At 37.1% G+C, this 27,627-nt stretch overlaps 1 protein-coding gene across 1 annotated transcript; it reads left to right on the top strand.

Annotated features, from left to right (window-relative positions):
* The first annotated feature begins 221 nt into the window (after nucleotides 1-221).
* Nucleotides 222-15,504, top strand: LOC121725469. The gene is made up of 5 exons (XM_042112476.1): nucleotides 222-401; nucleotides 3,326-3,431; nucleotides 8,987-9,147; nucleotides 10,687-10,926; nucleotides 15,061-15,504. Exons 1-5 carry the CDS (start codon nucleotides 237-239, stop codon nucleotides 15,217-15,219), a joined length of 831 nt encoding a protein of 276 aa, XP_041968410.1. The 5' UTR covers nucleotides 222-236; the 3' UTR covers nucleotides 15,220-15,504.
* The last annotated feature ends 12,123 nt before the right edge of the window (nucleotides 15,505-27,627 follow it).

The following is a 27,627-nucleotide window of genomic DNA, read 5'->3' as shown; positions in this document are numbered from 1 at the left end:
CATGGCCCATGGGCCATGACTATAGCCCATGGACATCCGCAACAGCGGAAGAGGCGCAAGTGCGGTCCCGGCCTATACACAAAAACCTCACAAGACGTGTTTATTTGACTTGGGTGTGTTATGTAAAAATAATGGTGTTTCCGGCTACGACCTCTAGAAGGTCTCCACGCCTTGAATTACATGTATTGACAATGCGGGGCAAGCGGGCGGATCTTCTCCGATGGAAGTGAAAGTGAATGAGTGTCGGAGGCTTAATTAGAGAGGACGCTTGCGCGAGCGCTAGTTCCTCCGTGCTCGTCGCACCCGACGCCCGCCCGACCCGACCTCACAACTCGCCAATTGCAGTCGCCGCACGCGCTAACCTACGCTATTTACTTCGACGACCGACTACAGATCCTAAGGTACGCAAGTGCAAAGTGCTTCATGACATAATAAAAAAAAAAACTGACAATTATTACTTTAATATATTATTAAACAAGAGTAGTTAATACGTAATTTTCGTTAAAGTGAAAATTGCGTGAAATTAACAAAATATGATAATTTTTGGCACTTATGTAGTACACCTACAAAACATATATTTTTTTAACTTACTAGATATATGTGTGTTGAATGAACTTGTGATTTTGTTTAGCGGGAAAATGAATAGGTGGCCCTAATTAGCGTTGCTAATAAATTAATCCAGGTGGAACCTGGCTGGAAAGAAGTTTCACTGATTCAATTTGCACATCGATCAGTTGTTTAAAGTGCGTCCTAAATCAACGATTTCTCGCGAACAGCTTCTTGAAAACGTTTAAGCATGCCACAAGGAGGTCAACAAAGCGAGTTCTGCTTTCACAAACAAAACAAAATAAATTCACTTCACGTATTGACAATCCTATGGTAGTTTCTGGGTCCATTGCCATCAAAAGAAATCAGCACCTATACTTAATTGAAATTCCTAGTAGGTAGTGGGTCTGGACTATAGATAAGGCCAAAGAGGATTGAGGTAGGTTATCTATATGTTCCTCTCGCTCTCGTGCTCGAGAGCGATGAGGCCTGGCAGGCGGCGGTCTCTTACTGCGAAATCGTCCTTTAGCAGAAAGAGGCCGCAGAGAGGAACAGAGAGGATGAACCATCCTCCGTGCCGCTCCGCCGGCGTAAGACGGGAGTGCGGAGGCGTCGTTACGCGAATCTCCAAACTTCCATCTAATCCTGGGCTCCGGGCAAGGATAGGAACCCGCCCGGCTTAGCTAGTCCCGGCGCCGAGGGGAACGCTTCGGCAAACTGAAGGGTTCCCTAGCTTTGGTGGAAGTCCGGTCCCCTTTGAGGTAAACCGGCCGGTCGTGGAGGGAATCCTGTGTTAAACAGATCCAGGACATCCCTCCGTTTAAGGCTGAATGCAAACCGCAGGTTGTTTTAGTGGGTAAGCTCAGCTAACTGAGGCACATCCCCAACCCGGGGCACCCATGATGGGTTTCCGCTGCGGATAAAAAAAAGGTTATGTACTTATATGTTATAGATATGATAAAGCAACGCAGTGTGTATCTTACTTTTAGCGTCATGTTTACAAACATGTCTAAAATCACACTAGTACCTAGTACAATAATTATTAGTTAGACGAAGAACAACCACCGTCAAGTAAATATAGGATTAGGAACATAGATATCAGAATTATATCTCTATGATTAGGAACAACTTCAGAAACAACGGAGCTTACGTCCTTAATAACAATGATATTTTGAGGCTTTCTTGTATTCCATTTTAATTACCTAAATATTACTTAAAATTAGACATTATCTATACTTTAATATTATAAAGCGGAAGAGTTTGTTAGTTTGTTTGTTTGAACGCGCTAATCTCAGGAACTACTGGTCCGATTTGAAAAATTCTTTCAGTGTTAGATAGTCCATTTATCGAGGAAGGCTATAGGCTATATTTTATCACGCTAAGAATAATAGGAGCGAAGAAATAGAGGAAAATGTGGGGAAAACGGGGGAAAATTATTTGAAAGGGCTTATTTAAACGCGCTATTCTCAGAGTTACTGGTCCGATTTAAAAAATTCTTTCAGTGTTAGATAGCCCATTTATCGAGGAAGGCTATAGGCTATATTTTATCACGCTAAGACTAATAGTAGCGAAGAAATAGAGGAAAATGTGGGAAAAACGGGATTTCTTATTTGAAAGGATTTATCTCGCGAACTACTGGCGCAATTTTTTGTTATTTGGCACAGATAAGAAGTAGACTACGTGAAGGATCATAGGCTATTTTTTGTGGACTAATTTGTCTGTGAAATATATAATTTACGCGGGCGAAGCCGCGCGGAACGTCTAGTATAGGACTAATCGTATTATGGAAAAATAATGTATCGTAATATAAAATTCCACACCAATATTATAAAATTGGCTGATTTTGTGAAAATCAGGCTTGCTAAGCATTTTAACTGACTTCCAAAAAGGAGGAGGTTATATTATGTTCGTCTGTTTATATGTATATATTTTTTTGTATGTTCAACGATCACTTCGCCGTTTGTGGACCGATTTTCAAGATTTTTTCGCTCTTGTATCAGGTTTAGTCCAAATTTGGTACCATGTTCATAAAAAAGGTGACTTGATGATGGGATCCATAAGTAATCGAGGGAAAGAAAGTGGTCGTGTAGATAACTAACTAAAAAGAGTAAAATTATTATTTTTTTAACAAAAAATTGAACCCGACTTCCAAGGTAAAAACAATATTCTTAAAATGATCTAAAAAGTATAAAATAATTCTTATTCTTCATTAGTGCCTTTTTAAAAATTCGAATAAACCTAAACTTATTCTGTACTTAATTTTCATTATTTTGAAGTCAGTACCGGGCACCGGCTAAGTTCTATGTTAAGTATCTCAGTTCTAGGCTGATGCCGACTTCAAACGAATGAAAATTGAGTACAGAATAAGTTGAGGTTTAGTCGAATTTTGAAAAAGGCACATAGAAGAATAAGAATTATTTCATACTTTTTAGATAATTTTAGGAATATTGTTTTTACCTTGGAAGTCGGGTTTATATTAGAGCACAAAATATATGTGTACGCAATTTATGAGAGTCATCAGTCATATTATATTATACTCTTGGAAAACAGTATAATGCATCTTCTCGATAGCAGAATTGTATCTATCGACAAGGTATTATCGGAATCACAGGTTACAGAATTACAGATTGTGTAATGTGTATCTCATAAGCAATCCCTGACTCCATTCCGGACTAGCTGATGTATTAGGTATAACTAATAATCTGTTGATTATTAATTCTTTCGAAGTTAATTAGAAGAATTGAATCTTTTTAGAAGTTCATTATAAACCTTGTTACAGATGAGCCGACACATCGGCTTGATCGCAGCTGCCTTCTTGGCGGTACTTTGTGTTGCTCAGGCCCAGAGGAGACTGGCTCTACCTGACCCCAGGAACTGCGCTACACGTAAGTTCCTCGCAGTTTATTACTAAGGTTTTTTTGACTAAAGTTTATCTTATTAATAGCATTGGTTAACTGTTTGACGTAAACCAATCAAAAGTGTTAGGGAATTGATAAGCTCCTGTGAAAAACCTTTAAAAACCGGACATAAGAGCCTCTCGCAACCCTGCGTTCTAAACTCGAAAAACACGAACCAATGAAAAATCACTAATTGACAGCAGATGAAACATCAGATAAACTACATATACTACACAAATACTTCTCACAGACACTCTGGGTCGTGTTTAACGGATTCGGAACGAACCAACTTAAACCGATCATCGACAGACAAATTGATAGATAGGAGTCAGTAATCAATCAACACGAAATAGGCATGTAGTAAGCGTTGCCTCAGTTCGCGTAATATGGATTCCTTTCCAATCGAAAGGTCAAGACTTCTTAGATCACCTAGGTCACAATATGAGCACTATTTTGCAACATACCAAGAGAAAGGAATACAGTCGGCGCGTCCTTTCTTGCGTAAAATATCGTAATTACACGAGATTAGTCTGAAGATGCTCAGTGACTGGCGGATCACCTTGCGACTTAATGGCCTATTTTGAAATGATGATTCTCGTTGTCCATGCATGCCTATTAGTAAAGTCACGTTCTATCCGACTATTAAGCATTAACAATAGTTCCAAGATAGATAAGGTGTGGTCGAGAAGCCTCGATACCTAAAACTGATATTTTGATACCTAAAATGAGGGTAGGTAACTAATAACGTAATGCTATTGTATGCACCTTAAATTCCACAAATTTTATACTTATAAAATGAAGTACCTACTAGTCAGGGTTCCCTAGAACAAGTTTTTTTTTATTACTATCAAGCTAATATTTTGTGAGAAGCTTCACTTTGATAAGACGAACAACATTTGTTTTGCTGAATGTACTTTTAAATTATGTCTGTACAATATTATGTTGAACGCAATAAAGTTTATTCCATTCTATTTTTATCGGCGAAAAATCTTGAAAGTGATAGCTAACAGAGATAGAAATGATTTCATACTTCGATCGAACTACTTACTAGACTTTTTTGTATGTTGTTATATGTTAATAGTTATATAATTTAAGAGTAACATTGTCCTACAAATAGAACAATCCATATTTTAGGACCATCAAATCAAAGTATGAAATCCTTTCTATCTCTGTTAGCTACCACTTTTAAGATTTTTCGCAAATAAAAATGTTATTCGTCTTATCGAAAAACAAGCTACTCACAAAAATTGCTTGATAGTAGCTCCGCATCCGCATATATTTGGACATCCGCATCTGCATCCGCATCCGCATTAAATCTATGCGGATTTTTATGCGGATGCGAATGTCATACGAGTTGCGACAAGAAAAAAAAAGCGGCGGGGTCTGTGACCAATGGGACCAATTTTTTTGTTAAATTTAGCATATTTCCTACTCCCGTGAATTTTTCCACATATTTTTCAGAATCAACCGTTTAGCTAATAGCTCGTAGAAGGGGTAGACACTGGGCAATAACGATTTCTTCCACTTTAAAACTTTGCATAGGTACTTCTTCGAATAATAATACTATATATTTTTTTAATAATATTTTTAAAACCCTATCCAACGACACCACACACGGTGGAGTGGACGCAAAATAAAAAGACTTTCTTATATTACTTGTGTAAGGGAGGTCCCATAAATTTTTTTAAAGGTTTTATAATATACCATTTTGTCGACACCGTTTATATGTATGTGCATTCATGCCGAATTTCACGAATCGAATTTATACGTGGGGAGCCATGCTTCGGCATTCGTGCCGGCTCGACCGGAGAAATACCACGTTCCCACAGAAAACCGGCGTGAAACAGCGCTTGCGCTGTGTTTCGCCGAGTGAGTGAGTTTACCGGAGGCCCAATCCCCTACCCTATTCCCTTCCCTGCCCTCCCCTATTCCCTTCCCTTCCCTACCTTCCCTAAGGAACCCTGACTATACAGGTAATATTATGTGGACTATACCTACTTAGATAGGTAGGTCTAATTAATGTGCCTATTTTAATGACCACCTACTTTCGTCTCAAAATGTGTTTGTAGGTAAATGGGTCATATTTAATAATTAATTAATTCAAAATATTATGTAAGTTCGTAATGCGGCCAGTGGGTAAATCCATAAAATATTATAATTTCAAAATATGGCACATAGCTTTTGAAAAATCATAAGGCGCGAACACTTTCATATGAAGTAAATAATCACGTGATTTAAGAGGATTCACCAAGGGCTAGAGAAATAAAAAATAAGTAACTAATTACTTGTAAAAATCTAATTGCTGTCTAACCTAACCTCAAGCCTCCCCCCGCAGAGCGCGATAAAGACAAGTCGACTACAGTATGCTGTATGACAGCTTGAATTATATACGTGGGAGAGCCATGCTTCGGCACGAATGGGCCGGCTCGACCGGAGAAATACCACGTTCTCACAGAAAACCGGCGTGAAACAGCGATTGCGCTGTGTTTCGCCGAGTGAGTGAGTTTACCGGAGGCCCAATCCCCTACCCTATTCCCTTCCCCTACCCTCCCCTATTCCCTTCCCTTCCCTACCCTCCCCTATTCCCTTCCCTTCCTTACCCTCCCCTGTTACCCTATTCCCTCTTAAAAGGCCGGCAACGCACTTGCAGCTCTTCTGATGCTGCGAGTGTCCATGGGCGACGGAAGTTGCTTTCCATCAGGTGACCCGTTTGCTCGTTTGCCCCCTTATTTCATTAAAAAAAAATGAAAATTCTGAACAGAAAATCAACGATTCGTTTTCCCCTGATTTCTGCACCAAAACTTAACCGATTTAAGTACTTTTTTAATTAAAAATTAAAGCAAGGCTTGAGCTGTGTTCCTATGTTTTTATAGGCACAAAATATATTGAAATGTTTAGTTGAAAAACACTGCTCTACATTAACAAGATTTGCTTCCAAGGGCGTCTCCCATGACAGTTGCATCATGTGGGAGTGCTTTTCATGTTAACATTGTCCGTTATTCGGATACAATTTCAACAAAGACTCTTTGTTGCAAACGTATGCTAAATAAATAGATTACAGAACATACAAAAGTAACTGATTTATTATAAGGTTACATGGAATGTTTCACGCACTATTCTCACAATTCACAAAGCATCGTCTGTGGCATCGTACATAGGTATTTTGTCCTGTAGGTTTACCAACCAATAAATGTGTGTTGTGGTCAATACTCTAGAACTGGTCAATACTCTAGAACCGCAGAACTTGCTTCATTTACCTAGGATCATTGCTCTCGAGCCAGGGCGGCAGCGATGGAGAAATCAAAAGGACGCAAATGACCAAATCAGCTATGAGCCGACTAACACGTTTATGGAAAAACGTGAAAAACAAATACGAACAAAAGACTCGTCCAAACATAACATTGGTTTTCTCTATATTTCTCCGGGCAGCAGACCGCAAAAAGATCGACGCATTTGAAATGTAGTGTTGGCGAAGAATGCTTCGCTTACCGTGGTCAGCCAAAAGTACTAACATATCTATTCTCGACCAGCTCAGTGTTAAAGTCAGACTATCGACAACATGTTACAGGAGAATTTTATTCCTATTTTGGTCTCATCGCACGCCGGCAACCAGACGACCTTTAAAAGCTAATAGTCACGGGAAAAATTGAAGGCAAACGACCCAGGGGTCGATCACCTACCCGATGGTGTGACCAAATTACGACACTCACTGGACTGAAAATAACAGCCGCCCTTAAAGAAGCAGAAGACCGAACAAAATGGAAGAGAGAACAACCAAAGTACAGGAAAACTTTTCCAGGCGCGACCTTCAGTAATGGAGAAAACGACAAAGAAGAAATGTGTGTTCGGATTGACTACAAACAAAAAGCTCGGTAGTAAACATACAGTGTATAACAAAACTAAGTGACATACTGTGTGTAGGTGTGTTATGTGTAGCAGTGCTCAAAAAGCATTTTTGTGAACTGTATGGGCCAGAGCCCAGAGCTCCGTGTCGTGAATTTGCCCATACACAAGTTGCTCTTTCAGCGCTGTTACTTTCACAGTCAACTCAACAGTGAACACATACACAAAAGTATTATCACTTGAGTATTGTTACACCCTGTATAATTTATTTACCAACGTACCAAAACGTACACAGAGACACAATATGTAGTAGCTAGTATGGACCGACAAGTGTAACTGCTATCTTAGGAGAGCTTCGATTTATAAGTAAAAAAACCGGCCAAGTGCGAGTCGGACTCGCGCACCGAGGGTTCCGACAGCTTAAAGGTATTATAGACCTGAGTATTTGGTATGAATTTCAATTTAATACCTCTACGCGTTTATGAGGAAATGGGTAGTAAGTTTAAAATTATTAAAAAAAAATATATTATGTGATGTAACTAAAAATTTATGGTTTTCGTAATTTTTCCTTTATCTATGCTATAAGACGTTGCTTCGTACCAAATTTCAAGATTCTGAGTTCACGGGAAGCACCCTGTAGGTTTTGATTCCCTTGCAAGTGTCGAAAATTTGCGGCATAAACGGCTGTATCTTTTGATTGCGTTGGCTTAGAAGTTTGATTTTTTCACAGCTTCAAGGGACAGTAGACCTGAGTAATTGATATAAATTTCAGCTTCATACCTCCACGCGTTCCTGAGAAAAAGGGTCTTGACAGACGGACGGACGGACAGACGGACAACAAAGTGATCCTATAAGGGTTCCGTTTTTTCCTTTTGAGGTACGGAACCCTAAAAAGCCTTCAAGGCCTAGCCCTCTAATCAAATTTTTTTAACACTCATAAATTCAGTATTAGACAGGTCATAGGGGTGTTGTATAATATTTATTACTTTAACGATCACGACATTAATTATAATTAGGATCGTTAGTTTTACGAGGATATCCCTATGCGGTGAAGTATGTCATGTAAAATATTATATTGTGTTTTGCAACGTGCCTTGTGAGTTGTGACTCGTATTTCGACACACCTTGCTTTTGTATGAGGCTCTTAGTGGTCTGCATTCTGCAGCTTATACATTTAACAACGCGACGCATCTATTAGGCCAAATGTTGAAACCGCACTCGTGTGGTATTGTGAACCGAACTAACCTTACAAAATAATAACTGCGGCAATTTTATCTCGACGCTCGCGCTCTTTTGATAATTTACGGTCTCGAGTCGGCTAAAAATTATTACTTTACCGTGAGATCCGAAAGAACAAAGCCAAATAACAAGTAACATCCACTTTTTGCAACACATCTTCAATGCCGATTGCCGGTCCGCAAAGCATCTTGAGTGATGCTTTGAAGGTTGAATTTTAAGTTATTTTTCCACACTTGGGCTTTTAAATTTTTTACTGTTATTTTAGCTGTAATCTGTGCCGCATCGTTTGGTCCGTTTATTTCGTTAGGCACTTCGTTAAGAGATATTTCCTGTTCTGGTTTAGGTACATATTTTTAAGTTTTGCATTATAACATTCAGTTGATTCAAACACTGTAGATTCAAAAGCATTCGAATTACGAATGTAATTCAACATTGTTATTTTTTTTTTCTTTTTTGTGCAGGAGTACGCCACTCTACGTACCGCGATGCTAGAGGCGTTTCACACTCGTACTTCTTCAGCTGGGAGCACGCCCCGACCCGCAACTTGGAGGTGGACTGGTTGGACGCGAGGAACATCTGCCGCCGACACTGCATGGACGCCGTTTCATTAGAAACACCACAGGTTCGAAGCATTCTTCTGTTGATGAATTAAAAGAACATTCATAAAAGCCAAAAGGCCATAGCTCTTGTTAAGAATTTTTCGGATTCGGATTGGTAACATTTTCGGATACTTAGCTTCGTCTTAGCCGGAAGCCTCCTCCCGGGTAACATTTCAAGCCAGTAGACCACTGACCACGGGCGCTCTTCTTTCTTTAAGGGTCCTCCCGGATTAAACTGTATACACTTGCCTCACTTGACCGGATATTAAATACTTAGCTATTAAATAACAAGTACAAAATATTACAAGTTATTCTCATCGTGAATGTGAAAGCTTTAGGCTTGTCTCTTATCAGTTATCTTGTTACGATAATAATACAACGAGGTAGGGTAGGAACAATAATTTATCCTGAAGACACAAGTTGTCATTGTGTTAAACGGTCATATCAATTTTGATTCTACCGAATCTGTTTTCAAATTGTGCTTCATGTGTATAGTGTAACAACGCTAAACAGTGAATATAGAACACTATAATATTATGTATTGGGTTCAACATTACGCTTAAAACAGAAATTATCGAAATGTGATATTTTGAGTAAATACGGTTTACAAACTTGAGCGAATGCTGCAATGCCTCAAACGCTCTTGTGCAAAATTCCACATGATGGGCTACGGTTCAGCGTACCTGCAGTTTGATCACATAACAGGGTCAATCGTGAGTCGCAATACATTCACTTTCTCGGCGGTGTACCTATTAGTAATGTAAAATGTTGATTGTAACTTACACGGTCAAATTAATTACTCAAGCCGGATGAGAATCACGACAGGATCTAAATGAGAAGATATCAAAGCAGGTTAAATTTTGACTTCAAATGTTACGTTAGCAAGAACGTTTTTATTGATCTTAGAACTTTGACTCGGTGGATAGAACCCAGGTAAAAGCGCGGGCTCAGCAGTCAGCACGTTAACAAGCGTCATCAAACCGGATGAGACATACGGGAAATAAAAGCTCACACAGATTTTCTCCGAGCGCTTCCTGCCGCGGTTACGACGTGCCGACGAACGCAAAAATATACCCATTGTTACGCAGCCCCGTGAGATACCACGCCGGATAATAATTACGTACGACGGCGCGCGGCGTATACGAATATTTAGACACAAAAACGTTATCATCCATATTGATAAGGATGTTTCGACGAGATTGATTGGGTTTGTAGAGCGTGGAACGCGTGCGAGAAAGGGGTGCAATGGCCGACTGGGTTACTTACTCCACGACGCACTATTCATAAGGCGCTAGAGCCACGCAAGTGGGACGCGGTACACATTCTTGCGTAGCCGTGTTGCCCACTTCTAGTGCCGGAAGTTTATGACGGACGCGGGACGGTGCATTTCCTGTAATTTCGTACTCCATCATTTAGAGAAATGTAGAGAAATGTTTATCAGTATTCAATATATTGTGTGAATTGCGCGTAGCAAACTTATACGAGATAGCCGGTGCAGGAGGTGCCTGCTATTGTTCGCTGCTCCATGGAATATTCCATTATAACGAGAATGCTCTTTACAGGAAAACGAGTTCATCAAACAGAAGATAGCCCGTGGCAACGTGCGGTATATTTGGACGTCGGGCCGCAAGTGTAACTTCGCTGGCTGCGACCGCGCGGACCTGCAGCCCCCCAACGTCAACGGCTGGTTCTGGTCCGGCTCCGGCGCCAAGATCGGACCCACCACCCAGAGGAACACCGGCGACTGGTCCTACACTGGCGGCTACGGACAGGCCCAGCCCGACAACAGAGAGGCTGCACAGGTACTTGGTGCCCATTATCTAACTATGATATTATATGCCTATAAAAACGGATGTGTTCCACTTACCTAGAAAAAATGAAAAGACCCACAATCAGACATTAAACAAACCCAGATACCACCATAAATGGTATTTCAATTGACTAAAACATTCAAAACACGTAATAGGAAGTTCAAACGTACCTCGTACCAGTCGTACCTAAATGTTGTTTGCCGATGTCCGCTTTTCTTCTTCGAGTGCGATTACTCAATACTATGTAATGTTCGAGATTATTCGGTAATCATTTAAAAAACGAAAGTTGGTTGCGGTGAAAATAGCGAATTTCTCAACGATTTGTCATCGCTCATCAGTAACAAAACTTTGTGCCGCTTAAGTCGTAAAATATTCAACGTTAGCGTTTTAAAGGAAAGCAGAACCAATCGGTCGATGACTACCGTAATCCGTATTTGAATTGTAGAGAAGTTTCTTTCTCGGTTAGTAGTACTTATTAAAAACTTTTATTTTTTTGACTAGAAGTTAGAACGTTATTTCATTAGATATATTGATTTAAATTTTAAATACTAGATATTATAAACAATACATAGTCAGTAATCAACATTTAAGATCTACTGTCTAATAGAAATACATAGCTGACAAAACAAACAAGGTTAATACATTCATCTCAAGTTTAAATGACAACTGCAATTAGCTTATCCGCAATGGTAGAGGACTAGCTATTAGTGTCTTCTAAGTTTATACTTTATGGTTTACCACCTTATTAAACTGCCATTTCTCTTGTTTAAACATGTGTGAGTAGTATTATGTTCGTAAGGTACTTTTAACACTAGCGTTTTACTCTACCATACATTATGTTTACGTTCGAATATGGTTCGAATATATTTTGTACTACGCTAAAAACTACGGTCAAAGGCTTGTATTATGTAGAAATCATTAGCATAATCAGTACATCATGAACATAACAAAAACCTATTTCGAATAACCAATCGAGCGCAAATATCTTAACGGTGTACCGTGTAGGTATGTTTAACAATGGACAACTGAATCGTTCTCATGAGAATATCTAAAATGAGGGTTTTAAAACGGCGAGTTAAGATCTATTTGGCAATTATAATTGTAGTTACTCCATTATATTATTATTTCCTAGTACCTGGGTTTTAATTATGACTAGAAGGTGCTGAGTACTAACAGAATAGGCCATTGCCCATTGACATAAGAAACAGAGGTCTTTGGAATAGGCGCATGAAATAAAATATCTATAGGAACAGCCTTCTGAGTTCTAACGGTAGAGCAAACAGTGTCTAAAGCCTATTAGCGAACATTTCTAATTTCTATACAAATATCCTACTCTACCATTAGATTACCTACTATTTTGTCTACTAATTGTATTTTACCTAGAGGCAACGAACTGCAGATTGTAAATATATAAAGCAAAAGAACCGGAAATAATAATATGAATCATGATTGATATTTTTAGTTCAGTGTATTCTGCTTTAGGAACTCTACCGATTCTAACTACATACACAGGGTCGTCGTAAGGTCATAGTACTCAACATCTATACTAATATTATAAAGCGGAACAGTTTGTTTGTTTGTTTGAACGCGCTAATCTCAGGAACTACTGGTCCGATTTGAAAAATTCTGTCAGTTTTAGAAAGCCTATTTATCGAGAAAGGCTATAGGTTATATTTTATTGCGCTAAGACTAAAAGGAGCGAAGAAATAGAGGAAAGTATGGAAAAAACGGAAGAAATTATTTGAAATGGCTTATTTGAACGCGCTAATCTCAGGAACTACTGGTTCCATTTGAAAAATTCTTTCAGTGTTAGATAGCCCATTTATCGAGAAAGGCTATAGGCTACATTTTATCACGCCACTTGACTAATAAGAGCGTAGAAACAGAGGAAAATGTGGAAAAAATGGGGGAAATTATTTGAAAGGGCTTATTTGAACACGCTAATCTCAGGAACTACTGGTCCGATTTGAAAAATTCTTTCAGTGTTAGATAGCCCATTTATCGAGGAAGGCTATAAGTTATATTTTATCACACTGAAACTAATAAGAGCGAAGAAATAGAGGAAAATGTGGAAAAAAACGGGGAAATTATTTGAAAGGGCTTATCTCACGAACTACTGGAGCAATTTTTCTGTTATTTGGCACAGATAAGAAGTAGACCACGTGAAGGATCATAGGCTATTTTTTGTGGACTAATTTGTCTCCGCGGAACGTTATATTTCGCGTGGTCACGACATCACACGTAAGCTGCTGGACCCATTTTGCTGAAATTTGGTATAAAGATACTTTAAGTCCTGAAAAAGAACATAGGATATATTTTGTCCCGGGAAAATGTACGGTTACTGGACAATATACTTTTATGATTTGGTATGGAATTTGTATGGAAATACTTTGAGTCTCGGGAATACAAGGAATACTAATTTTGTCCCGGAAAATGTACGGTTCCCGCACAATAAACTTTTATGATTATCGCCTAAACTATTCAATCTATTTTGATGAAATTTGGTATGGCAATACTTTCAGTCTCCGGAAAGGACAAGGGATACTTTTTATCCCGGAAAATATACGGTTCCCGCATAATAAACTTTTATGATTCTCGCCTAAACTATTTACTTAATCTATTTTGATGAATTTGGCATGGAGATTGGAGATACTAATTTGAATCTGGGACAAGGAATGGTTTTTGTCCCGGAAAAATATGCGGTTCCCACACAATATACTTTTCTGATTTGCACGTAAACTATTCAATCGATGTACGGGAACAACTATAAAGTCCACGCGGACGAAGTCGCGGGTAACAGCTAGTTTGTTATAATTTTATAAAGAAATATACTTCTCTCACCACGCGTCTTACAGTTTTCAGAGTAGTGTAAAGCTGAAGACTCTACCCTAAGACACTATTATGTTCACTTACGGCCGTTCCCAATATTTGATCTATCTCTGGTTTTGCCCTACTAGAGATAGGAATAGCTCAGATTAGACATTAGAGACATATATTTTATGTTAATTGTGAGCTATTCTTATCTCTAGTGGGGCAAAACCAGAGATAGATCAAATATTGGGAACCGCCGTTAGGGAGTTCTGATAAAATTTTAAAAAAGGCTAGGGTTGTCAGAGCACCGCGTGAGTATGATAATTATATCCCTTAGCGAAGCTTATGCCAATCTCAGGCATATTGGCCACACCGGCAGACCTAGCATGGCCACAAAAGAATGAGAACAAGAAGAATATGCGAAAGGATAGAAACGCTGAAAGGATAAATAAAAACCGGCCAAGTGCGTGCCGGTCTACGCGCAATATAGGGTTCAGTAGTACTGGTAGTTTTTTTTAAATTTTGGTATGGTCAATGAATGTACATTGTACATTTATAACGTGTTTTACACTACTAACAACACCATCTCAGTTACCTACTTACAAAGGAATTTGAACGAAAAGTTCCTTTATAAGTACTTAGTTTATACTTCACCGAATACATTTTTTTAGTTGATCGACTATTACTCAATAACTTATGAAGTCTTCTTAGCCGTGACAGTTTTCCTTTTAAATTCAGCTTATTTCCTACTCTCGTGAATTTTTTCACATTTCCAGAAGCCACCGTTTAGCTGATAGAAGGGGGGGACACTGGACTCTAACGATTTTTTCCACTTTAAAACTTAATATTTCAGAAACGATACCTAAATCGGAAAATGATCTATGAATACTCATAATATTTTTAAAAAACCTATCCAACGATACCCCACACGATAGGGTGGACGCGAAAAAAAATTAATCCCCGATTGATGTGATCCCCATTAAAAAAAAAAATAATAAGATTTCATGTACCATTTTTTCGGCATCATTAATATGTGCATTCATGCCAAACTGCAGCTTTGTAGGTCCTATAGTCTCTGAGCAAAACCGCGGACAGACAGACAGACAGACAGACAGACAGACAGACAGACGGACGGACAGACCGAAACTATAAGGGTTCCTTGTTGACTACGGAACCCTAAAACTGCCTATGTCCCTTTGTCAGTCCATTACTTCGTCTATTTTACCGTAACAATTAGAAACCTTTATTTTTATATGCTGGCCATGCTAAGTCTGCTGATGATTCTAAATTGCTAACATGTGACTTCTGCGACAGGGTAACGACGAGTCCTGCCTGGCGATCCTGAACAACTTCTACAACGACGGAGTGAAATGGCACGACGTGGCGTGCCACCACGTCAAGCCCTTCGTCTGCGAGGACAGCGACGAGCTGCTCAACTTCGTGCGCTCGCGCAACCCCGGCCTCCGGCTCTAAGCCTCCCGGACTATACCCACTCTCCCACCCCCTCGACTATACCTAGTGTACGCCTGGACTATAGCTAGTGTTGATCTTACCCCTGGCTCCGGTCTATCGCCCTAACAAAATTGTACAAACCATGTGGCGTAATTAAGTTATTTATTATACGAATAAAACTTATTTAAATATATTTTGGTAAAATGGTGTTTATTTATGTTTCCGTTTTAGGTGAAATGTACCCACGGTGAATTCTCTGTATAGTGAAAGTAAGAATACACAATCGTATAGTCTGTCAAAAAAGTGAAGAAATTAAAAAGAGGCAACATCGTAGTGTCATCCCTTTCAAATCAATCTAAGAAAAAAGGAATGACACTACGATGTTGCCACTTTTTAATTTCTTCACTTTTTTGACAGACTATACTATACTATGTACGAAGATTTTTGTAAAAAGTTTTATATGCACATAATAGGTTTACCTAATTTTAAGAATAAAGTATTAAATTAATTTATAAGATGCGTTTTATTTGTCCGAGTTATACTAGCGAGGATGGGGAGCGAGAATGAATTTTGAATTTAATTTTACTTGCCATTTAAACCAAGGGGCTAAAGGATAAAAATTAATCCTTAATTAATTCCAAAGCACTTAAATCCTGTCAGAACAGAGCCATATAGGTATAAAAGTAACTATGAACATACTTACAACTTTAAAACGATATTAAAACTAAGGAGATATTTAAGTCTAATTATTATTATTAAGAATGTCAGGATATACCGTAGTTTTTGGTGGTCATCAAACAGCTCCCTAATAGTAACCGTAGTCTGTACCCCCCGTGTGTCCGAGGGGGGCATGGTCACACTCACAATAGACATGACCTCGAAATATAGATAATAATCAGTTAATCACTATTCACTAAGCATTTAAGTGGGTTTTCTACCTATTTCTACTGTTGCCTATACAGTATATAATATACTCATAGGTACTGTGTCTATTTCTACTGCTTTTTTGGCATACATTAACAAATAAGTTACTATGTGAGTTGTTGTACTTATAATAAAAACAATGGAGCATTAGTCTTAAAAAAAATGTAATTACTGTGAGTAAATTGTGGATAACTTTTACTTTAGCGTTTCTTAAACTTTCAGTGTTAATTGGGAACTGTAATTGGTAACAGTAAAACATAAAATATTATGCAGACAATTCGCAATAGTTTATTGTAAAATTATTAAACCTAAATGTCAAAGTTAATTTCCAAATAGAAAGTAAATTTTAAAACAGCTTCGATATAAGTCCAATAATATTATTACATAACAATGTTCATTCACATTTCACTGTTCTTAGTTATTACTTAATACTTATTACACAACTGTTAATAAAATTCCAAAATGTCATCGATGGTTTAATAACATCTCAAAACTGAGCACACATTATCAGAAGATTACAAGTTACTATACTAATAATAATTTAACAAACATCACCAATTCACAGCACGATCTTTAGTAACAAAATATACACACGTTTAGAAAAATAGTTAAGTATTCGTATAGTTTTTAGTGAAAAAACTTAAAGTTATTAAATACTAACTGCCGCACTCAGAGTGGTACATTAATTACTTAAATGTACTTAATTAATTCAAAATTTTGACATACGTCCCATACATTATCTGTCAAACTCTTCATTAAATTGAAGGTTAATCATAATTAAATGTCTCTGAGTACGGCGGTTAGACAAATGCAATCTATAATTACCTACAGGCTACAATCATGATTCACATAGACAGTATCTTTGATGTTGGCGTTTGTTCGTAAGCATTCATTGAGTACATTGAGCGTCAACGATAATAAACATCAGTCTTCATTAAAAATTTGCTCGTCTTCCCCAATTTTCATAAAAAAGTTATAAATGAATACTATAGCTAAGATTATTTAAAACGAGAAACTTAAAAAAACATGAACATTTTATAATATACTTATTTAATGTATCTAAGGCCTAGTACTTTGTCTTCTTCATCGAAAAAGACACTAAACAAAAATCTTAGATAAAACAAAACGAAGTATGAAAAGTGAAAACCTTAATTTATATCCAAAGGCCTTGGCCTCAGAAAGCTCGTCTTGACTCTTGAGAGATTATCTGCTACCTACGTGAAGCGCCATCTTTATACAAAGTAAGGAACTAAAAATCGTAAGTCATGAAAAATTAATAATAGGCTAATAAATAACAATACAGTACAAAAAACTAAATTATCCAATATCTATGTGTAAGTAAACTTATATTTAACTTTAACCACGCCTATGGTGCAACCCACCCTAACTTTTAATACTTTATTGAATTCACCAATTCTTATTTGCTATTGATATCCGTAAATTGAATAAGTCGCTACATTTTTCTTGCACCTAAGTAAAATTTTGTATCAGCCATGTCTATTTTTCAATTCTTTAGCATGCAGCATGCTCTACGGCTAACTCGAGTTTTGTAGAATGTAGTGAGTTTGTACTAATATTATGTATTCTGTGCTCGAGTTATAAGTTTTTAGCTAATAGTACAGGTTCCCCAGAACAATTTTTTTTATTATTATCAAGCTAACTTTTAGTGAGTAGCTTCATTTTGATAAGACGAACAACAATTTCCTCTTAAAAAAATCTCAAAAGTGGTAGCTAACAGAGATAGAAAGGATGTAATATTTCGATTTGATGGTCATAAATTTTGGATTGTTCTATATGTAGGTGTTACTCTTAAATTATATAGTTCTATTAACCTATCATCCTATCAATATACAAAAAATCAGCTGGTTATGGTTCCGTTAGGGTTCCGTTGTCAACGAGGTCTTGTTGATTACATGAAATTTTAACAGATTGTGTATTTCTATTGCCGCAGCCGCTATAACAACAATTACTAACAAACAAATCAAATTAATATTTAAGGGCCCCCCCTTAAATATTAATTTGATTTGAACTCCCATACGACAAACGTAAATTAATAATGGCAACACATAGGCAATTGAAATGTTCACAAAATGCTCAGTTGTATTTATATTTTAATAAATTATAATAAAATTAACGAAATTAAGTAATTAAGGGGGGCTCCCAGAGAAAAATACGTTTTTATTTTTTAGCCTTTTTTGCTCTAGTGGTACGGAACCGTTTGCGCGCGAGTCCAACTCGCACTTGGCCAATTTTTTTTTGGAAGTCAAATACAAAATTTGCTTCTCCTATTTCCTAATTTGGAGTTGACTTCTATCGCCGTATTCAATGTTACAAAATATTTTACGCGACCTTTCTGTGACGTCTCAATTTGTGTAATCACAGTTATTCAATCACAAATTGCAGTTAAACAATCAAGATTTATCTGTGAAGGTTAAAACTTAAAACATGAGATTCTATAGATTTCAATGATACGTAAAAATGTTAATTACTTCTTGATTACTTCATAATTTATAATTTCTACATTGAAACATGTAAAATTATGCATCACTGACCAAAGTCAAAGTAATGAAATGAAAGGTCCAAAATTATTAAGACCCGGTTTTAACTTTCAAATATAGTGAACCTAAAAATTCATAGCTTAGGTCAGTATTTCCCAACCTTTTTCTGTCACGGACCCCTGGGAAATCATACTACAGATTTAGGGACCCCCTTAATAAAATAAACAGCAAAAAAATCTGAATATGTATGGTCCAAAGACGACACCGCGGACCCCCATACGTATACTCGCGGACCCCCAGGGGTCCGCGGACCACAGGTTGGGAAACACTCGCTTAGGTAATATTTAGGACTTAGTTGTTGCCCGCGACTCCGTCCGCGTAGACTTCAGTTTATAGCGTGAGGTGGTTCCCGTTTCCGTGGGATTGTCGGGATATAATGTAGCCTACATTACTGCAAAGTTTCTTAAAAAATCCATCTAACAAACAAAATTGGCGTCTTTCAAAGCCTCATAAAATTTTGGGCTGCGTTCGTTCCCATTAGATGAATGAAGTAAAGTAAGCAGTGGCTTTAAGCTTTTTGAGTAGGTGTGAAACTTGAAAATATCATCATGAAAGAGAAGTTTATGTGGGGATATGCATGGAGGACGCCAAGGAAGATCTCCCGACTGGGCAGGGTACTAGTACTACGCTCGGCTAAGGTGAAGCCACTGTCGTCATTTCAGACGTTGTATAATATTGTCTTGCCGATGTCAGAAACTTTAATAGCGCGATCCAGGATTGTGCGCTGTTTGGTTCGCTAGAGTCGTGTTTTTTTTATGAAATAAGGGGGCAAACGAGCAAACGGGTCACCTGATGGAAAGCAACTTCCGTCGCCCATGGACACTCGCAGCATCAGAAGAGCTGCAGGTACGTTGCCGGCCTTTTAAGGGGTAACAGGGGAGGGTAGGGAAGGGAATTATAGGGGAGGGTAGGGAAGGGAAAAGGGAAGGGGATTGGGCCTCCGGTAAACTCACTCACTCGGCGAAACACAGCGCAAGTGCTGTTTCACGCCGGTTTTCTGTGAGGCCGTGGTATTTCTCCGGTCGAGCCGGCCCATTCGTGCAGAAGCATGGCTCTCCCACGTCGAAAATTGTGTCTAAGTTATGTGCATCGTCCTAGTGATTGGCAGGTTCCAGCGTCACACGAGGGATGCGCGGGTGACGTAAGGCTCCGGTCACGACTCACGACCGTCACTTATTGACTCGTCGCTTGAGAAATGTTTGAGGTCAAATAAAGAAACCGTAATTAACGCGAGGCCGGCGGCGACAAATAACTTTTCATACATATTTGTACGCACTTATATCACCCGGGTTACATAAGCGGGACCGGTATTGTTGTTTGTGCACGAGACACCTCACAACACACCGGACTTTCTATAAATACAAGCACGTATCGCGACATGAATATATTATTTTTGAGCTAATGATGCTCTCTCACGAATACTAAGCGAGCTTTGTTCGCGGGACAATGTTCGGGCAGGTGCCAGTTGGGTAACTTTCGATCTGTTCGATGTTTACGATCGTCTTGACAATAGAAGAGTGGTTTAGTATATCGCGTCCCGACGGACGCATTTTAAAGATAGCTCTATCCCATATATTTTGGATATTATAATAAAAAACTTTACTCACTACATAGAAAAATAAACACTTTCACTGTATGTGCGGCCCGGTGCCGTTTATGATTAGAACACTATCATGAAATGTGTAACATCTTAGAGCACTTACAGACGAACGGCAGCCTTCGACAAGTGAAAAAATCGGCCAAGTGCGAGGTGGACTCGCGCACGAAGGGTTCCGTACCACAATTATAGAGCATTTTTGCTTAGGCTAAAATTGTGCTAAAATTGGGAGCCCCCCTTAATTATTTCATTTACTTAGTTAAATTTTATTATAAATTATTATTATTTTTAACAAAAAATTAAAACCGACTTCCAAGGTAAAAACAATAATAATATGAACTAAAAAGTATTAAATAACTCTTACTCTATAATAGTGCTTTTTTCAGAATTCGTCTAAATCTCAACTATTTCTGTACATACTACAGTCTTCATTATTTGAAGTCGGTACCAGCTAATTTTATCGTGAGTTCAGTCAATGTCAGAATCTCTGAAGCTTTTAGGACTGGTACCGACTTCAAAGTAATGAAGACTGTAGTATGTACAGAAATAGTTGAGATTTAGAGGAATTCTGAAAAAGGCACTAGAATAGAGTAAGAGTTATTTAATACTTTTTAGTTCATATTATTATTATTTTTACCTTGGAAGTCGGTTTTAATTTTTTGTTAAAAATAATAATTTCACTCTTTTTAGTTATTTACAAGATAAGGCTTTATGCGTAAATAACCACAACGAATTTTAACTATTCACATTATGTTACTGGGGCCCTATCATGAGCTCTTAAATCCATTCTTTTTACGTCCTTATCTGACTGTATAAGGACGTAAAGTGAATGGATTTAAGAGCTCATAATAAGGCCCCTGTAAGCGAAATTATGGTACTTAAATGCTTGCAGTTATCTAAGCGATGCTGCAATTTAAAAACTTTTATCTTTAAAGGTTCAGGAGTTCTGTTCAGTGCCTTTAGACCAAGAGACACCTTCGTATGAACTTTCTCTTATTCGTAACATATGTTTAAGTTACTAGAAATAACATTTTAACCACTATAAGTCTTTTGATAAATTTCAAGGATTTCCCTCGATTGCTCATAGATCCCATCATCAGCTCACCACTTTCGTAATTATTATACAAAATCAAGATTATTCCCTACACAACAGTTAAACCCTATACAACACAAAAAGAATTTTGAAAATCGGATTACAAACGGCTGAGTTATCGTTGAACATACAAAACAAAAAGATACATACAGCCGAACGTATTACCTCCTCCTTTTTGGAAGTCGGTAATTAAAGTACAAATAAAATTGAGTATTTCGTGAATATTTCAAGTGCTTATGTATTGCCGTTATTGATATCGAGCTAAAAATAGCAAAAAAATCATATTGTTTAAATATTTAATTTATTTTGTTTTTAGTACTTGTTGTTATAGTACTTGTACTATTATCTATTCTGTGGTTATAGCGGCAACAGATAATCTGTGAAAATTTCAGAAGTCTAGCTATAGCGGTTCTTGAGTTACAGCCACACAGACAGACAGATCGAAGTCTAATAGTAATAGGGTCCCGTTTTTACCCTTTGGGTACGGAACCCTAAAAATGAAAACAAAATATAAATAAAACAGCGACTGCCGTAGACAAGTGCCGTTCGTCTGTAAGAAGCCTTAGAATTCAATTTTATAAAACCGGCCAAGTGCGTGTCGGGCCACAGGTAGGTAGGTACCGCTAGTTTTTGATAATTTTTGTAGGGTCAATGAATGTACATTTATAACGTGTTTTTCACTACTAACAGTACTAACTCGTTATGTTCAAAGGTACTAACATCATCTCAGTTATGTTCAAAGGAATTTGAACGAAAAGTTCCTTTATACTTCGCCTAATATTTTTTTTTTATTTGATCGACTATTACCTACTTAATAACTTATAAAGTCTTCTTAAAAATCTACGGCCGCCCGTGGCCGCGATATCTCAAGCGATACTATGTATTACAATAATGAAGATAAAGTTTAAAATCATATGACACTGAAAGTGCTCGCCTCGCCGCTGCCATTCCGGTGTGGCGCGGCCCTAAGGGTTCCTTTTTGACTACGGAACCCTAAAAATGCTAGGACGCGTCGCGTTGTGTCTCGGTGTGACCTGACCCTCTGTTTGTAATCATCTGCTTCCATTACCATCTTATGCACTTTATTTACTAAGATTAACCTTAACATTTACTGACCTCGGAAAGAGCTAACAAGGTATATGAGGTTAAAGTAATACAGCTCGCATCTATTAATTATTATTATGTTCGATGTTCTCGTGAGTTCTTGACATGTTATAGGAGTATGCAACTAGCGGGGAGCATCTTCTCCGAGGTGGAAGGAATTTCACTGAAACAATAAATTTACATAGTGGCTTCTGAAACAGTTTCAAAGGCCACTATGTAAATTCATCAGTATAGATATTTCTTAGTATGTATATTGTATATTTAAAATTAAATGTTTTTTACTATGGAAACATAGAATTTATTAATCCATCAAGAAGAAAACTCCATGAAAAAAGGTTGAAAATTCCTGTGTTATTGGACGCCATATTAAACAAAATAATCTACGTAGGACCGTGTGGCGTGTATGTTATGTAGAAACATATACGCCACGTTATCAGAATTGAGGAAGGAAGAACCCTTTATGTTAATTGTAGATCCTTTTATATCTGTTTAAGGTCTATGGTGTCAATCATACGTTTCATAGCATAACAAAGCTACAAAGACTTTAGCAATATGTATTTTGTAACTTGTAGTTAAATAAATAATAATAAATTGAATCATTGGAAATCACGAATGATTAAAAAAAAACCGGCCAAGTGCGAGTTGGACTCGCCCATGAAGGGTTCCGCAGCACCAATAAGGTTTATTTTTATGAAATTAAAAGGTTTTTGATTTATTTTTATATTTCAGTTGATTTAATGAAAGTTAATTTAAGGATTACCATTTATGACCTATAAAAAAAACTACTGACTAGATCTCGTTCAAACCAATTTTCGTTGGTAGTTTTTAAAGTAATGTGCCCCTACTTTAGAAGTTAGAAGGGGGGGGACATTTTACCACTTTGGTAGAGTCTCTCTCGCAAACCATTTAGGTTAGAAAAAAACCGGCCAAGTGCGAGTCGGACTCGCGCACCGAGGGTTCCGACAGCTTAAAGGTATTATAGACCTGAGTATTTGGTATGAATTTCAATTTAATACCTCTACGCGTTTATGAGGAAATGGGTAGTAAGTTTAAAATTATTAAAAAAATATATATTATGTGATGTAACTAAAAATTTATGGTTTTCGTAATTTTTCCTTTATCTATGCTATAAGACGTTGCTTCGTACCAAATTTCAAGATTCTGAGTTCACGGGAAGCACCCTGTAGGTTTTGATTCCCTTGCAAGTGTCGAAAATTTGCGGCATAAACGGCTGTATCTTTTGATTGCGTTGGCTTAGAAGTTTGATTTTTTCACAGCTTCAAGGGACAGTAGACCTGAGTAATTGATATAAATTTCAGCTTCATACCTCCACGCGTTCCTGAGAAAAAGGGTCTTGACAGACGGACAGACGGACAACAAAGTGATCCTATAAGGGTTCCGTTTTTTTCCTTTTGAGGTACGGAACCCTAAAAAGTGATATTATAAACCTCAATATGATTTTTGAAGACCTATTCATAGATAGGCATACCCCACACGCATAGGTTAGATGAAATTTTTTTTTTGTTTCATATCCTATGGGGACCCCTAAAATTTTTAATAATTTTTATATTTTTGTAAGTATCAAAATCTTAATGCAGTTCACAAACTACATCTACTAACCAAGTTTCAATAGCATAGCTATTATAGTTTCGTAGAAAAATGGCTGTGACATACGGACGGACAGACAGACAGACATGACGAATCTATAAGGGTACCGTTTTTTGCCATTTGGCTACGGAACCTTAAAAATGACGTAACTTTTTTATATTATACAGTAAGTACATCGGGACTGAATTAATACCTATATTTAAAGCGCAATCGACATTCTGATGTTCATTACTGACTATTGCAACGATATTCAATAATATAAAATGTCTAAATAGGTGAATTTTATGCTGCATATGTTTTAAAGTAAGTACATATAATTAAAAAACTTATTATGTATCTTTGCAATCTACAACAAATCTAGTTATCTAACATTTTATTAATATTTATTTTGTGCGGCATGTCTTGTAAGATCTTGCATCACTATTTAATTGTAGCTTCAAAATTATAATTTGAATTTTAAATTACAACGTAACTTAATTACTTTTCACAAATTTATTCAAACAAAACAAAAAATATTGGATTACTTATCAACACGAATAAAATATATAACGTGTTTCAAAAGCTCATATAATATAATCATTAACTTTCAGAGTCAACAAAATATTTTATGATCTCGCACTTGCATTGTTTATCTATTAACTACATTCTCAAACATCATGTCAAAAATATGCCCGATAGCGATAGCATGCTCCGACACCGAAAGTAAACCGCTAATCCATAGTAGTATAATAAATGCGAAAGTGTGTCTGTCTGTCTGTTACCACTTCACGCCTAAACCGCTGCACCGATTTTGCTGAAATTTGGTTTGGAGATACTTTGAGTCCCGGGAAAGGACCTCAAATACTTTTTATCTGAGAAAAATGTACGGCTACCGCACGATAAACTCATTTTGGCGCAACGAAATTGCGGGCATCATCTGGTTGAGTATATAAATAATCACGTGGATTTGACCGCTTTGGTTTTATATTAACTTGTACAGCAAATTATGTGTTAGATTCTTAGTACCTATGCACTTACATAATATTAGCAGTGAACATACATGCAATAAATGTAATCCGCGTCAAAATCTTAAAAATTAAATTGACGAAAACTACCTACAAGTTAGTTTCATTTTATTCTGAGTTTCATTAATCATTATATTACTAATCTAAAGATAAATAAGGCATTTTTGGCTCGTAGGTTTATGCGTAACATAAACAATAAACATCATAAAGTGAACAACTAAACATATTAAAAAACATTATTAATACGCAAAATATACTAATGATAAAAACTAGATAGCGTTACATACACATAAGTCATAGTATGTAGTTTGAGTACTTATGATCTGGATGATTTGAGTCATAACCTTAATATAACAGTAACAAATCAATATACCAACATTAAATCTCATTGTGTTGACAATTTTCATTGCTTTTATTTAATTCCGAATGTTGTTCAAATATTCCTTGAAATAACAGATTCCAATCAATATCTCTCTCTAGAGCAGCGGTAGGCAACAGGCGGACCGCGGTCCGCATGCGGAGTGCGGACCGCGAAAGGTCGAACCTCGGACCGCGAAATCCTACTAATATTATAAAGGCGAAAGTTTGTTTGGATGTATGGATGTATAGATTGTATAGATGTATAGATGTATGGATGTGTGGATGTGTGGATGTATGGATGTTTGTTACTCTTTCACGCAAAAACTACTGAACGGATTTTAATGAAACTTTACAATAATATATACATCAGAATAACACATAGGCTATAATTTTAACCGACTTTCAAAATGGGGGAGGTGTTATGTTCGTTTTCTTATGTTCAACGATTACTCCGCCGTTAACCGATTTTCAAAATTTTTCTTTTGCTATGTAGGGTATCATCCCAATTTGGTATTATATTGACAAAAGTAGTGATCTGATGAAGGATCCATAAGTAATCGAGGGAACTCCTCAAGATTTATGGGGAAACATGTGGTGACTTCGGTTTCGTGAGAAGTATTCTAAGCATATGCTACAAACAAGTAAGATTTTGCACCGAGGTATACCTGGTATACCGTGGTTCGGAAGGTGCTGAGAGAACTCCTGATTCTTTATAGACACAAGTTTGGGAGTTTCGGCGTTGTTTTAAGAACGGAAAGCATATGCTACTATGCAAATTACATTCATCATCATCATCACTACCATAATATTATACCATGCATCATCCCATGATTATGAGCCTTTTCATAGTCTTTTAGATCGAGGCTCGAGTTTGTCAAGCGATAATTTAAAAAAATCTATACTTAATATTATAAACCTGAAGAGTATGTTTGCTTGAATGCGCTAATCTCAGGAACTACAGGTCCGATTTAAATTTAAAAACTTATTTCAGTTTTAGATATCTCATTTATCGAGTAAGGCTATATTATATTATATTATCAGGGTAAGATTAATACGACCGAAGAAACTCAGGAAAATGTGGTAAAAACGAGGAAAATATTAGAAAGGGTTTATCTCACGAACTACTGGAGCAATTTTTATAGCAATATTTGGCACTTATATAGAGTAGACCACGTGAAAGGAGTATTTATAGCTATTTTTATTCGAAAATGTACGGTTTCTGTGAAATTCCTAATTTACGCGGGCGAAGCCGTGCGGGACATCTAGTATTGGAATATATTTAATACATAGATAAGGTATACGTAATACCTTTATTAATCAAAACGATATTTTTAAGCTACTTAGGACAAGTGTGTTTTTTTCTGGACCTCAAAAAAAAATCCCACAGTATCCGGACCCCACCTAAAATTACTTGCCGACTCCTGCTCTAGAGTCTTGGCTCGTAATTTGTAATTTTTATTAAAATTAGACTTAGTTTACTTAACTATAATTAGGTATTGTTATATTGACTAAAAGAAAATAACTATTTAACCGCGGCGAGTGTGCCAGCGTGTCGTTAATAAAAATCCAAAATAAAAATGACTAAAGTCAAAATAAACGTCATCAAATATAAGAGTTACTCTTTGATTGAAATTTACACTAGCTGAACAGTTGGCGTGAAGATCACAACTTAGTTACAAGTTGTATGTCACTATATTAATAATAAAAACTAGATTTATTAACTAGGTGATTCAACACTACAGCTACTACTAGTAGCATGTCGATCTAGGTAGTACGTCACTACAGCTACTACTAGTTGCATGTCATAAACTAGGTGGTAGGACATTACAGATACTACCAGTAGCTCGTCATAAACTAGGTAGTACGTCACTCAGCTGTCAGCTACTACTAGACACTAGTTGCATGTCATAAACTAGGTAGTACAATACTACAACTACTAGTAGAACTACTATAGACTATAATAGTCTACTATAAGTAGCATGTCATTAACGGCCGTTCCCAATATTCAATCTATCTCTGGTTTGACATACAACCGATCGCAGCTAACATTGAATTGACATAAAATATATATTGTCTCTAATGTCTAATATTAGCTATTCCTATCTCTAGAGATAGGATCTATCTCTGGTTTTGCCCTACTAGTAGGGCAAAACCAGAGATAGATCAAATATTGGGAACGGC

This window comes from Aricia agestis, chromosome 1 (genome assembly GCF_905147365.1).
Source record: "Aricia agestis chromosome 1, ilAriAges1.1, whole genome shotgun sequence".
Lineage (NCBI taxonomy): Eukaryota > Metazoa > Arthropoda > Insecta > Lepidoptera > Lycaenidae > Aricia > Aricia agestis.
This window is presented reverse-complemented; position numbering and strand designations above follow the sequence as displayed.

What these genes read in the sequence shown, in the direction of transcription:
- LOC121725469 (XM_042112476.1), top strand. Translation starts at nt 237, where the DNA reads ATGAGTGTCGGAGGCTTAATTAGAGAGGACGCTTGCGCGAGCGCTAGT. An exon ending in GACCGACTACAGATCCTAAG is followed by an intron (nt 402 to 3,325) that starts GTACGCAAGTGC and finishes ACCTTGTTACAG; the next exon opens with ATGAGCCGACACATCGGCTT. An exon ending in ACAACAGAGAGGCTGCACAG is followed by an intron (nt 10,927 to 15,060) that starts GTACTTGGTGCC and finishes CTTCTGCGACAG; the next exon opens with GGTAACGACGAGTCCTGCCT.